This window comes from Macrotis lagotis, chromosome 4 (assembly GCF_037893015.1).
Source record: "Macrotis lagotis isolate mMagLag1 chromosome 4, bilby.v1.9.chrom.fasta, whole genome shotgun sequence".
Taxonomy (NCBI): Eukaryota; Metazoa; Chordata; class Mammalia; order Peramelemorphia; family Peramelidae; genus Macrotis; species Macrotis lagotis.
In genome coordinates, this window is record NC_133661.1 from 92,494,766 (window position 1) to 92,509,883 (window position 15,118).

The 15,118-nt window shown below is 37.3% G+C and overlaps 1 protein-coding gene across 2 annotated transcripts in view; it reads right to left on the reverse strand.

The window, feature by feature from the left end:
- INPP5F (inositol polyphosphate-5-phosphatase F) overlaps nt 1-15,118 on the reverse strand; it is an 89,252-nt gene that overhangs the window by 26,741 nt on the left and 47,393 nt on the right. For both annotated transcript variants that reach the window (XM_074233517.1, XM_074233516.1), the window contains exons 4-7: nt 9,959-10,087; nt 9,342-9,509; nt 8,969-9,025; nt 379-577 (exon numbers count right to left, since the gene is read on the reverse strand). In XM_074233517.1, coding sequence (XP_074089618.1) covers nt 379-577; nt 8,969-9,025; nt 9,342-9,509; nt 9,959-10,087 — 553 coding nt within the window. The remainder of the gene's footprint in view (nt 1-378; nt 578-8,968; nt 9,026-9,341; nt 9,510-9,958; nt 10,088-15,118) is intronic.

Below are 15,118 nucleotides of genomic sequence, written 5' to 3' on the forward strand. Positions count from 1 at the left end.
GCAAATAATAAAATCATTACTCATATCTTTTAACTTAAAAATAGATCTTCCCTCCTTTCTTTTTCTCTTTTTCTAATAATACTCCCCTCACCAATCATACTTACTCCTTAGTTTCAGTCAAATGTATAAGACTCCTAAGCATTTCTAAACACTCCCTAAAATAAGATCATTTCTCTAACACAGAAAAGGTCAGCTGTGCTTTTAATCAGAAGGATAATATTTCCAGCCCTGATGTATCAGGGGACCAATATACTGATGATCTTCCAGGCATCAGTTCTAATTTTGTCCTTTCCTCTTTTAACTGTTATCACCCTGATACAGTGATCACTTTTAACTTTTTGTTACCACCCTCATATATTCAAGAGACTCTGTGCTTACCAGCTCTGTGCCTGCTTCGACGTGAAATGAGGGCCACAAGAAATCGGGGATAAATATCATCTACACAAGAAGACTCTTGAGGAGGAGTCTCTGGGCTGCTTTTCTCATCATCAGATGATTCATTATAGTTGACCACAAGTTCTTCAATCTGCACAAAACCTTGGATGACTGGGATAATCCAAAAATCCACTTCAGAAGTCTGCAAAAAATATGAATACATCTATTTCTATCCTACACAAATCAAGATAAACTGAAATCAAAACCATATCCAGTTGTACTGTATTATTTTATTCTAGTAGAGTTATTCAGCAGAAGTCTTTCATCTTAATTCAACATCTATTCAGTACCTTCTTCATATGCTAAATACTGGGCATATCAAAACAAAAATAGAAAATAATCAAAGAGCTTATATTCCACTGGAAGATACTACCATACAAATAAAAACAAGATGACTTGAGGAAGCAATTACTATCATTGAGGAGATTCAAGAAAAGCTTTCTATAGAAGCACAAGGGCTAAACTTTGAAGGAAGTTAATGATTCTGAGAGGTGGCAGTGAGGGAGAAGTGCATTCTAAGCAAAGACAAAATATCAAGAGATATAATATCCAATTCAGAGAATATTAAGGAAGTCATTTTGACAAGAACTCAGGAAAGGATGAAAACAAACATGAAATATGTGTGGAAAGAGTGGCTGGAATCATATTGTGCAAGATGTTCAAATCTTAAGATGAGGAGTTGGTATTTTACAGGCAATATGGAGGCACAGAAGATTTCCAAGTAAGGGATTTCCATGGTAAGATCTGCCTTTCAGGAAGACTGAGCTCCTGTGTTGAGAATGAAACATAGATGGAAAAGTAAAGGTAAAGAAACTAATAGGCCAGACAATGGTTGGCTTGGGTCTGAAATAGAGTAATGGTCTCATGAGTAAAGAGAAAGAACAGGAACAAGAGAAGTGGCAGCGACAGGTAGTAAGTGTGATGACTGATTAGCTATGAGAGATTAGAGAGAAGGAAGACTCAAGGGAGACAGCCAATCCCTCCACACAAATAAGTTTAACATCCCTGTGACACATGTTGAGTTTGAGATGCTGATGAGATATCCTAGGAGAAATGTCTGACAGGCAGCTGGCAGTAAAGGACTAGATTTGAGAGTCATCTGAAGGTGAGATTACTGAGACCAATCACAAAGCTAAGTGTAAAAAGAAGACCCAGAACAATTATGAGTCAGGAGGTATGACATGTATGATAAACCCACAAAGTGAAGTGAAGAAAAACAGGCTTCTGTTTAGAAGAGAATCAGGAGCTGCCAGTTTCACAAAGGTTAGAAAGATTAGAGTATACAGAAAGAGGGGCATAGTCAAGAGTGCCAAGGGGCACAGTCAAGGTTGCATAAGGATTAAGGAAAATTCAGGTTTTTTCAAGACAAATGGGGTTAAAATGTCTTGCCCAAGGCCACACAGCTAGGTAATTATTAGGTGTCTGAGACCGGATTTAAACCCAGGTACTCCTGAAATCCAAGACCGGTGCTTTATCCACTACGCCACCTAGCCACTCCTGGATTAAGGAAAATGTAATTCTTCGTGGAGTATTTTTTTTTTGTTTGGGGAAGAAAGGAGAAAGAATTGAATATAATATTTAACTAAAAAAAAAATTTTCCCCTGGTAGGGAAACTATTCAGATCAGTACTTATTCTACAACTTAGTCTTAGAAAATTGTCTAGGTCAGTGAAAGGTTAAATGACTCAATTGTAGCAGGAAGTTTTTTCCCCATTTTTTAGATAAGATTATGACCATGAAACAGTTAAAGATAACATTTTTATTTTTAATTGCTGAATATTATGCAAAGAACAAGTAACTTAAAGCAAGATTTTAAAAATATTTCTTAAAGCTTTAGTGACATTGAGCAAACTTTGCACAAATGTGATAATTTCACATTTTTTATATAAAACATAAGTTCAGTATATCTCCTACGTGCTTAGAAAGGGTTTGAGAGTGGGGGCGGTTAGGGGGCGCAGTGGATAGAGCACTGGCCTTGGGAGTCAGGAGTACCTGGGTTCAAATCCAACCTCAGACAATAATTACCTAGCCGTGTGGCCTTGGGCAAGCCACTTAACCCCTTTGCCTTAAAAAATCTAAAAAAAAAAATGCAATTAAGAAAAGGTTTGAGAGAACAAAAAAAAATACTCTTACTTAGGTGAGTTCAAATAGTGAGCTAGAAATCTAAACTTAAATAGTAAAAAATGCCTAATAAGGAAATCAAAAGAATTAAAAGAATTGAAGGAAATTTCCCCTTTATGAATATTGCACAGAAAACATTTAAAATTAATAATGGGGGACAGTTAGGTGAGGCAGTAGATGGTCCTAGAGTCAAGAGGATCTGAGTTCAAATCTGACCTCAGATGCTTAATAATTACCTCGCTGTGTGACCTTGGACAAGTCACTTAACCTTATTGTCTTGCAAAAAAAACCCAAAACAAAAAAAAATTAATAACTGAATATAACAGACTCCAAGTTAGAAAGCTCAATTTAAATTCTTCTTCAGGCACTTATGAACTGTGTGTGATCCTGGATAAGTCACTTAACTTCTGTCTGCCTCAGTTTCCTGCTTTGGAAAACAGATCTGACCTCCCAGTTATGAGGATTACATGAGATGTTTGTAAAGTACTTTGCAAACCTGAAGGCACTAAAGCAACTATGTTAACTTGTTTTTATGCCATGACTTCAATCCTACCTATGATGTTCCAAGCTTGCTTCTAACATAATATCAGTATCAAGTCTAAATAATACCTCTATATCACCACTCAGCTCACATTAAATCACATATATATATGTGATTTATATATATATACATATATACATATATATATATATATATATATATTACACATATTAAATAATGGTTATCCTTCATTCTTGAAGAAGGCCATGACATTGGGGGTGGGGGAGAGAAATGCCATAACAATCATAGATTTGAGTGAGGACGTGTAATGACTTTCTCCTCCAGAGCCATCTGGGTCCAGTGGCCAGATATGAATCAGGCTGACTGGAGATGGCTCTGGATATGAGGCAATCAGGGTTAAGGGGCTTGCCCAGGGTACACAGTGAGTTGATGTTAGTTGTCTGAGGCCACATCGGAACTCTGGTCCTGCTGACTCCAAGGCCAGTGCTCTATCCACTGTGCCATGTAGCTGCCCTTACATATTAATTAGCAGGAAGAACCTCAGTAAACTAGTGAGGGTACTGTACCATGGATATGTCATAATAAAAGTTATCCACAATCAACATTCTTATGTCACCCGTTTTTGTCTTTGACTTTTTACACTGTCAAAAAAAATCAACAATACTACTGGTTTTAATTTTTTATTTTTATTGCAAGACAATAAGGTTAAGTGGCTTACCCAAGGCCACACAGCTAGGTAATTATTAAGTGTCTGAGGCTGGATTTGAACTTAGGTATTCCTCCAGGGCTCTATTCACTGAGCCACCTAGGCACCCCTTCAGTTTTAATTCTTGATTAAAAAACAATTTCAAATGGAAACACAAAAATATCTTACTAGCTTTTTAATCATAGGCAGTGTAGTACAGTAGATAGAATTATCCTTGAAGTCAGAAATCTTAGATCAAACCCTGCCTCTAACATACACTGATTTTACATGTAACCCTTGGCAACTCAACCTCTTGGTGGCCTAAGTATAAGATTACATTTGCAGAGAAGGTGCCTTCTGGTAGAAGAAATGTCCTTATCTGGGAATTCTTTAACATAATAAAATCACAAGTCTAGTCCCAATCCCATTTAATAAAATACACTAGAAATTTCTTATAAATGTATCCTGTATATTAGTCCCCATATTATTTGGAGAACAATAAATTATTTGATTTTATCTATACTATATCCAAATATATTGTATATAATAAGGGGTGACTAGTATAAGATAAATTAAATAGAAGTACTTACAGAACTGGTAAAGTCAAAATAAATAGTTTTTCTAGAATAGGACCTATGCTTCGACATTACTATACCACTAACCAGCAGGCTCCAAGGATTTTAAAGGAACAAAATGTTCCTTTAAACACTTATACCTACTTTTTCATGATGGTCAAGAACTATAAACTGAAAGGGCATATTTAATCAACAGGGAAATAGTTGAAAAAAATGTAAATATAGTGAAATACAATTGTGATGTAAGAAATAATGAAGGGAGTGATTTCAGAGAAATCTGCAAAGATAAGAATGAATTAATTGTTGTGGAATGAAGTCAGAAAAACCAGGAGAACAATTTATATTATAACATTGTAAAAAAAAATTTTGAAATACTTAAGAACTCTGATCAACAACAAACCTAATGATGAAACATGAATCTGGGACAGATGATAAGAATGCTGCCCATTTTCCTGACAGAGGAGTAGGCAAAAATATAAAATGAAACATTTCTAAATACAGGCAATATGGGAATTTGTTTGGTTTGACTAAAAGTTTTCTTTTCCTTTTCTTTTTCCCCAGGAAGGGGGAAGATGATCAGTCAAGAAGCACATAAGTGACAGGCACTGTCTTAAAATAATGAGGCACAAATAAAGACAAAAACAATTCTGACTCCCGAGGAGCTTTAGTCTAATGGAGCAGAGAAGCTGAAAACAACTATAGATAAGCAAGACAGAATACAGAATAAATTGGAGGTGTCAGAGAAAGCACTAAGATACATAACAGGCCAGGGAAATGACTTGCAGAAGGTAGGACTTCAGCTGAGACTCAAAGGAAACCAAGGAAGTCAGGAAAGGGAGATGAAGAATGAAAGACTTCCAGGCCTGGGGGACAACCAGGAAAAATGCTCAGTCAGGAGACAAGAGGGTCATGTGCAAGGAACAGCAAAAAGACGGTGTGGTTGGATTAAAGTATGTGGGGGAGGGGGGGAATAAGGTCCAAAAAGAATGGAAAGAAAGAAGAAATTGAAAATTGGGGATGGGGGATTTAATTGAAAAAACATTTTAAAATTTTAAGAAAATTGCTAACCAATAGGGAACAGCACAAAAGTGAGATAAGAATCCTTCAAAAAGACCAGAAACTTTATGATACATATAGCAAGGGTTCAATTACTAACTTGATCATAACTTTCCTTAATTATTTCTAAAACTAATTTTTTCCATATTTTTCATTACTAAAACATTTTAGCATTAATTTCATATCATTCTTTTTAGATTCATTTCATTAAAATTAAACACCTTTACCTCCAATGCTTAGTACCATAAAATCTCAACTAACCAAAATGGCTAGATGACATGTTTTTAGTTAAACAAATTTTATATTTAAAAGAATACTAACTCCCCTCCCCTCACTCTACTCTCTCACTGCTAAAACTGGAGCGAATTGGGGGGCGGAGCCAAGATGGCAACAAGAGAAGACGCTCTCTTAGAAGCTTTATCATAAAACTTTGAAACTAAGGACTTTAAATTTTTGAGAGACAGAAGCCACAGAAGGATCCAGTGAGGCAGTTCTCCTACTCAAGGTAACCTGGAAAAGAGCAGAAAGGCTCTGCTCCCCAGGGTTGGAGGGGCGGCCCCCCCACCAGAGGGGTGGCCCGCCAGAGCGAAAGAACTTCAGCCTCGCAGAGGCAGCCCCAGGGCGCTGGGAGCCCCAGCTCACAGCAGCGGGGGAGTCTCCTGAGCTACACCCCAGGGAGCACCGGGCACAAAGTGGGGGAACAGCTGGGGGACGTCTCCCAGAGCGAGCAAATGGAGCCCAGCCCTCGGGGCACACAGCCAGCAGTATGGCAACTGCAGCCCAGATCCAGCAACAGAAGCAGGCAGAACCAGTAAGCAGGAGCCCCCAGGGCATGAGCCCATTGAGCTGAGGGAGGGGAGTGAAGAGAGAGACTGCCAAGCTCTGTCCTCTACCCCTGGAACAGGACACTGGGGCTCTGACCACATTCAGATCCTGACCACAGTCTAGGCCCCCCAATAGAACAACAGGGGCCCCCCACCTCAGCCCTGTGGCAGAGGGGGGCGCTTATGGTCATTCACAGACCAGGAGGGAGGACAGAGCCTCACACACTGAGACTCTTGTGGGAGTGTCCCAAAAGCTCAGGAAGCACCCCAAAACCAGGCTCAGGCTGGGAAAATGAGCAAGCAGAGAAACAAAAGGAAGACCATAGAGAAATATTTTGCATATGAGCCCAAGAAGGATCAAAACACTCAGTCTGAAGATGAGGAAGCACAAGCTCCTGCATCTAAAGACTCCAAGAAAAATAGAAATTGGGCTCAGGCTATGACAGAGCTCAAAAAACTTTGAAAATCAAATGAGGGAGTTAGAAGAAAAACTGGGAAAAGAAAGGAGAGAGATGCAGGAAAAACATGAAAATGAAGTCAGCAGCTTAATCAAGGAAATCCAAAAAAATGCTGAAGAAAATAGCATGCTAAAAACCAGCTTAGGTCAAATGGATAAAACAGTTCAAAAAGTTAGTGAGGAGAAGAATGCTTTAAAAAGCAAAATTGTTAAGAAAACTCTCTGAGGAAAACAAATCCTTCAGACAAAGAATAGAACTCAGGGAGACTGATGAATTTACGAGAAACCAGGATTCATTACTTCAAAACCAAAAAAATGAAAAATTAGAAGAAACATCTCATTGAAAAAAACTAATATGGAAAACAGACTTAGGAAAGATAATTTAAAAATTATTGGAATACTGGAAAGTCATGATCAGGAAAAGAGCCTTGACATTATTTTCAAAGAATTACTACAGGAAAATTGCCCTGATATTCTAGAAGCAGAGGGCAAAATAGAAATGGAGAGAATCCACCAATCCCCCCTGAGAAAGAGATCCCAAAAAAACCAACTCCTAGGAATATTATAGCCAAATTCCAGAACTCCCAAGTCAAAGAGAAAATATTACAAGCAGCCAGAAGGACACAGTTCAAATATCGTGGAGCTGCAGTCAGGATCTCACAGGACTTAGCAGCAACTACATTAAAAGCTCATAGGGCTTGGAATATAATATACCGGAAGGCAAAAGAGCTTGGAATGCAACCGAGAATCAACTACCCAGAAAAAAATGAATGTCCTCTTCCAGGGAAAAAGATGGACTTTCAATGAACCAGGGGAATTTCAAATGTTCCTGTTGGAATGGCCAGAGCTGAACAGAAGGTTTAATCCTCAGATACAGGACTCAGGTGAAGCATGGAGATTGAAGGAGAAGGGGAAAATATGAGGGACTTAATGATGACAAACTGCATGTATTCCTGTATAGAAAAATGACATTGGTAATACTCATATGAACCTTCTCAGTTAATAGAGCAGGTAGAGGGAGCTTTTATAGTTGAAGCACAGAAGAAAGCTGAATTTGAAGATAAAATAAGGTGTAAAAATGGAATCAATAGTAAAAAAGGGAAATGTAATGGGAGAAAGAAAAAGGTGAGGGGGAATAGGCCAAGATATCTCATATAATAAGTTTTTTCTTTATTACAATGAGCTATTGCAATGATATGGAAGGGGGGAAGACAAGGGGGAATGAGGGAATCTTCGCTCTCATCAGAGGTGGCTAGAAGAGGAAACAGCATATATACTCAATGGGGTATAGGCATCTGGAGTAAGAAGGGGGGACAGGGGAAGGGGAGGAGTGATGGAGGAGAGGATAGACCATGGGGAGAGAGTGGTCAGATATAACACATTTTCCTTTTTTACTTCTTGCAAGGGGCTGGGATTGGAAGGCCTGCCCAGGACCATAGGGCCAGGTGGATTCTGGGCCTAAGGGGTAGTAGGGGGGGCTCGGGGCCTCTTGGCCCCAGGACCAGGGATCTGTTTGCTCTGCCACTCAGATATCCTACAGCAGAGTCAGAGTGAAAGGAGAGAGAAAATACAGATTCTGGTGAGCTATAAGGTTTCTTCTGTTTCTACCAGCCTACAATATCACACACCTGATGTGATTTGGTCTTTTTAAGGTAAACATGAAATAATGAGAATCTCAAAATGAGCCACAGAAGATCCAAGGGCATTTTTAGTTGCAAGCTTCAGATGATCTGGGATTTAGGATTATTCCAGGAAATCAACTGCATCTTTAGTTCTATATGACTTGTTATTGTACACTATTTGCTTTTAGCATTTGGAGTCTGTTGAAATCAAACAAAAACTAAGTCCACCCAATAGGAAGAAGCTGTTTTCCTTTCTTGGAAGTTCACCACTGTTCCAAAATTCCAAGGTATTCTTTTTTGGGTATTAGATAGAACATGAGGAAAAGAACAGAAGCGCTGACCTAGAAGGGACCTTTTTGAAAAAAACTGATACAGCTACATGCTTTTCCTTACAAAAGAAAACCCAGGCTCAGCATTCCTACTTTATACAAACAATAAATCTTTTTCAACAACTGTAAATCCCTCACCCCACACACAGCTATCAAATATTCATATGACACTGCTCCCTTGGCTTCATGCCATGGGGACTATGAAGTGTGTTATATGAAAATCTTGCTATTTCATAAAACATTTTGATAGCATCCTAGTCCTTCAAAAGAAAAAAATGGCAACACAATAGAGACCCCCTATCCCCCAAAATTTCCACATTAGTCCTACAAATAACAGAACCTTTTTAGTTGTTAATTACTCACACCAATCTTGATTAGATCTTTTATCATATATCTATTCCAAAAAAATCTCTCATCAACCTGGAAAAAGCAAAGAAAAAAAAAGTTCAGAGGTTGCTTATCCTCAGTTGATAGTACAAAAATAAAACAATTTCACAAGGCTGATATAACTTTAATATAATATAAATAATCAATCAGAATATATTAATATAATCAAAATAGCATAAAATTTAAAAAGATATTTTTGATATAATGAATATAAATATAAATATAAATATGTTTGATATAATGTATATAAAGAACTCAGGAAAAATCTGATTTCAAATCTCAGCTCTGTTCATGACTAGCTGAGTGAATGTATATCAATTATGACTGTCATTGATGATGATGTACTTACGTTTTGCCAGAGTGGTAAGCTTTTGTTCTCACAAACACTCTGCCTTTGCACCGAGTTGGTCAGGTCATAAGTTAAACTATAGTAAAAGGATTCTGAATCCATGAACATTTTTAACAACTCTTCCAGTAATCTTCTTTCTAACTTTTCCTTTTCCTTACTCTCCTTCACCTATAAAGTAAAAGGAAATAGAATTTAAATCCAGCATTTATAGTTAAACACAAAGACAAAAGAGGCAACCTGGTATAGGAGATGAGAAGTGGCCTTGGAACCAAAGGTAAAAAAGACTCAAGGTAAATGACTGTCTCTGACACATGCCTGCAGGGTGCACCCAGTCAAATAATGTCTTTCTCAGTGCTTCAGACAATTTTCTAAGTCTTTACATATTTTAGAAAAATGTCAAACTGCATTGGAAGAGGAAATTTCCTCATGTGGAAACTTCCTGTATCAATAAAACCACAGATCCAGTCACTATCCTACTTACCACAAAGAATTATAAAAAATTTTTAAATAGAGTGAATCTAATTTTGAACACAATTTTATTACTGGACTAAATCACTTTATAATATGAATCAAATCACAATTATTTTCAAAACAAACAAATTAGGACAATTCCTTACCTTCTTTTTATTGGGAACAGATACATTTGATTTAATATGAGTAAAGGTCTTAAGTAGAAACTTTGAGTCATCAGGAGATTGAGTAATCTTCTCTGGTTTGTTAATTCCAAAATGGTGCTTCTTACAGAGCTGAAAGATTAAAATAAAATGTATTACCAATGATGCACATTTAAGTCAAGACTTAAAGTAAAATAAGAGAATTGGATATTGATTCTTTTGCATTTTGCTTAAAGATTAATTCAAAGCATTTAAAATTGTGTAGAGATTGCACACCAATTTAAGAAAAATCAGGGACAGTTAGGTTGCACAGTGGATAGAACACCAGCCTTGGAGACCTGAATTCAAATTCAGCCTCAAATCTTGCCAAAGAAAAAAAGAAGAAAAAAGAAAAATCAGTTCAGTAATAAAAGTTTAATAACTATGTGTTCATGTATGCATGTATATAAGTATTAATGTGCGCATACAAATATAGTCCAATAACACTCACAGGAGGATGTTTCAAAAGAACAAATAACCCCTATGTTATAAAGATTTTCATAAGCATAAGGATGAGACATTTTTATCTTTTAAAAGTCAAATGGGACACAGATTCTGAAATTCACTAATTACAAAAATTAAAAGCTAATAAACTAATAAATATTTGTCAATTTCATTGAATCCATAATATCATTAATATAGGTATTCCTTTCATCAGTACAGATGTATTTCAGAGAAAAATACAAAATAGTTATGTCTTTTCTCAGTCCTCCTTTTTTGTGACCCATCGCTGCATTTTATGCTATTTACTAGCCTTTTCTCCTGGATATTCTTCCCTCTAAGTTTACTTGACCCTTCTTCCTCCTGTTATCCTGCTACCTACCTGGTGCCCAGTGTCAGGACCTTCTGCTAGATCCTCCACAGCATGACCAACAGTGTTCTCTGAGAGTCTTGTCTAAATCCTCTTCTCCTCTCCTCCAACTAGGTCTTGGTAAACCTAACCAGATCCCATAATCAGGGCCATCACTCTATGTAAAGGACACTCCTACATCCACCAGCCACCACTCCCAACTCCACCCTCAACCCAGCTTCAGTCCTCAGGTGCCTCTTGGTTATCTTAAACTCATCATATCCAAAACTGAATGCAAAAGCTTGATCCCCAAACTCTTCCCTCTCCCAAACTTCTCAATCTATCAAAAGCAACTTCTCTTTTCAAATTCTTTCTATCCTCTTTTGCTGACAGAAACCTGCATTTTCCCCACAGGAAACCTTGCCCCTTGCCACCCTTTTTGTTATTGGCTATATGGTCTCATGCCTTTGAGACTTCAGATCGGAAGGGCAGTATTCATTCTGCTTCCAAATGCCACTGTCAGAACTTTCCTCTGCTGAGAGATTCCTTTGGGTTTCTTTCTGTTTATATTGCCCTATTCATAACCTTTGAATTCCATCTCCTAATCTCCAGCTTGCCCTCCTTCCTTTGCATGCCAATAATTGTCTTAACTTGATGACTTCAATATTCATGCTCCCAGTTACTCAACATTAAATGGGCTGCTCTCCACTGCAGAGGAGTTTTGTTAGGAGTAGACAGAAGAACACTGTACTGGATTCAGAAGATGCCAGGTCTAGCACCAAAAACAACTCATAGTTTCTTAGACTCTCAGCTCCTTAGTCACTAAAATAGGCAGAAGAGTACTTTTATTCCATACCTCACAGAACTGTTTTGAGGAAAGTGCTCAGCAAATCTTTAAGTTTTCACTATCGTCAATCATTCTGCTGTTAAGCTAACTGCCAATGACAAACTACCTGATACAACAAAGGAAGACCCAGTTCCTGTCCTTCTATTGGGGTATTGCTTAAGGATCAAGTGCATAAGACTGAAATATCACTAACTCAATAATGTTTTTCCTTCAGGAAGGCATTCAAGGAGGACAGAGGGCAACCCTACTCTAAAGAAAAAAGTAACCATAGAATTACTTGCTCCTTCCAGCATATAAATTAAGTCTAATTCTTACATTCTGGTATATTCCTATGGAGCGTTTTGCTGTTTCCATAATCCAAGGTAATAAGTTGCTTTTCATATTTTTAAACCATTTTAGACCCATTTTAGATATGAAGAGAAGGACAGCTAGGTAGCACAGTGGATAGAGCACCGGCCCTAATGGAGGCAGGAGGATCTGAGTTCAAATCCAGCTCAGACCCTTAATAATTGCCTAGCTGCGTGACCTTGGGCAAGTCACTCAAACCCCACTGCCTTAAATAAATAGTAAAAAAAAATTTTTAAAGGAGAAGACAAGGATTATTGTGAGGAAATCCATTTTCAAAAAAAAAAACCAAAATGCCAAATGGTTTTATAAAATTTTTCCAGGGAACAGGGAAGTAGATTAAACAAGGGCCAGAAAGATTACAGTATGTTTGTTTATTTTAATCACTAAACAATCTATGACATTTGGTAGGGATCAAATTCCCTTTTCCAGAAGCTGAGCCAATGTTCTATGGAACATGCTTAGCTCCTGATTATAGCTTTCATACATACACCTCTCAAAATGAAAAGCAAACCAAGGAAAACTATATGCTATTAGCCTTAAATGTATAGTTTTATAACCAAGATTAAGAACTGATCATTTTCCCTTGTTTAAAAAGTTTTATCTTAAAGATAACATGCATCTTTATCTATGTAAAGCTAGAATTTTAAAATGATGTCTTATGAGAAACCAAATAAGGAAAATGATGCTTGCTATCTATTAAGGCAATGAGATACAGCAAACAGGATATGCAGAAGTGGAATATAAGCCTATGAAACTTTAAAGAACTGTTCTAAACAGTGAGAGTATCTGTGCTCCCATTTCTACTATCACCACAGATTCTTTACTTCAACTTAGAGTGAATAAAAACTGCAGCGAAAAAAAAAGATGAAAGCCTACCTTCTACAAGAAGTTGTGCCGGTCAACTTTCATGTGTGCCTTCCCCAAGAAGACCCCCAGTGGATCTTGTCTAGACTTACTCCTCTTTGCATGCTGTCTCCCACATTAGACTATGAACTCCTAAACAGTACAGACTGTATTTGCCTTTCCTTGTTTCCCCAGTACAGAGTACACACAGTAAGCACTTCATAGATGCTGGCTGATTGATATAAGGAAAAAAGAGAACCCCAAAGGTTCTGTAGAATAACTTTCATAGTTAAGGTTTTCTTAGAGATAAGTGGGGGGGGGGGGCGGGGGGGAGGAATGTATATGCATAAATGCCAAAAATAAAATAAAAACAAGATTAGTAAGGGGGGAAAGGGAATCCTACTAATCAATTTATAATATTGTAGCTTATTGAATTTGAAATTAAATGTCTAGCTGTTATTTGGCCTGGTTAATAGAAGGCCTGTCCAGGAGTCAGGCCCCCTGACCCTGCCTGATCCACCCTTGCCATAGGCACTGGACAAGCTGCCCAACTTCCAGAGTCCCAGAAACTCTGGTAAACTAGAAGGTACAGGAAGGAAGTGGCCCGTGGTAAAGAGAATGTTCTCATCAGAGGGTCCCTCAACTGGGGACCTCACAGGTCTGGCAGAAATCAAAATTAAAGTGCCAAAGTTTCTTTCCTCAAAAGCACTCAAGTCATCATAATTATTGGACCTATTACAAAGAACAGAGGCTCAAGAATATTAAAAAGAGATATCTATGGAACATTTCCAAGAGACCCTACACACTGTGTCATGAGAACATTTGACTGAATAGCCCTGTGTAATGATTGCTTAAGTTATTTGCTTTATACTACACTTTCAATAATGTCACCATGGAAATCTGGAAAAAGTAAAGATTTAAATCCTGGTATTGGAAAACAATTGATCCCTGAGTTTTTGAGGGTTCATCATAAAATCCATTAGATTCTTTTTTTGTTCTTAAGCATCACTATGAAAACAAAAAGTCTTTGTAGGAGAGAAAAAAGCCAAAGAAGTTAAAATCAGTCATTTTTTGAAATACTAAAGTATCTCAAAGTGATCTAGTCAGAGAAAGGACAATGATCATTGGTGGAAGGGATGTAGGATGTGGGAAATCTGGTGAAGTGTGAACTCATCCAACCTTTCTGGAGAGCAGTTTGGAATTTTGACCAAAGGGCAACAAAAATGTGCAAACCCTTTGATCCAGCAATACCACTACTGGATCTATACCCTGAAGAGATGATGAAAAAGGGTAAAAACATCACTTGTACAAAAATATTCATAGCAGCCCTGTTTGTGGTAGCAAAGAATTGGAAATTAAGTAAATGTCCTTTAATTGGGAAAATGGTTTAACAAACTGGTATATGTATGTTATGGAACACTATTGTTCTATTAGAAACCAGGAGGGATGGAAATTCAGAGAAGCATGGAATGATTTGCATGAACTGATGCTGAAGGAGATGAGCAGAACCAGAAAAACACTGTACACCCTCTAACAGCAACATGGGGGTGATGATCAACCCTGATGGACTTGCTCATTCCATCAGTGCAACAAGCAGGAACAATTTTAGGCTATCTCTGATGGAGAATACCATCTGTATCCAGAGAAAGAATTGTGGAGTTTAAACAAAGACCAAAGACTATTACCATTAACTTAGAAAAAAAAACTTATTAGGTAATTCTGCTAACTCTTATACTTTATTTTTCTTCCTTAAGGATATGATTTCTCTCTCATCACATTCAACTTAGATCAATGTATACCATGGAAAAAAAGGAAAGACTAACAGACTGCCTTCTGTGGGAGTAGGAGGAAGAAAGCAAGATTAATCTTTCTATAAAAAAATAAAGTGATCTGATCAGAAAGAATATGAGGTTATATATTAAAATAGGGAAAGTAGATATTTACTTTTTCTGTGTTCTTCTTTGTCCACTATTAGTATGGATAATTAAGAGTTATTTGTGGTAGCTTAACCCCATTAACAAATACTATAATCTTCAGAAGACTGATAACAGAGTATACTGTAAAGGATACTGAACAGTGTAGCTTGGGAAAAAAATGCTTTCTAATCTTTACTTGAAAACAATATCTTTTCCACTTAACTAGATGGAAGGGTAGCAATGAAGAATATTCCTTCTTAAGAAAAAAAAAGGATTATTCAAATTTTTTACAGTGTTTGTTTTTGAAATTTTCAATTTTTCTCTTGCCTTGTGTTTTGAATAATAGTCAGATAGGAGGCTAAAAAGCATCAAATTTGTGG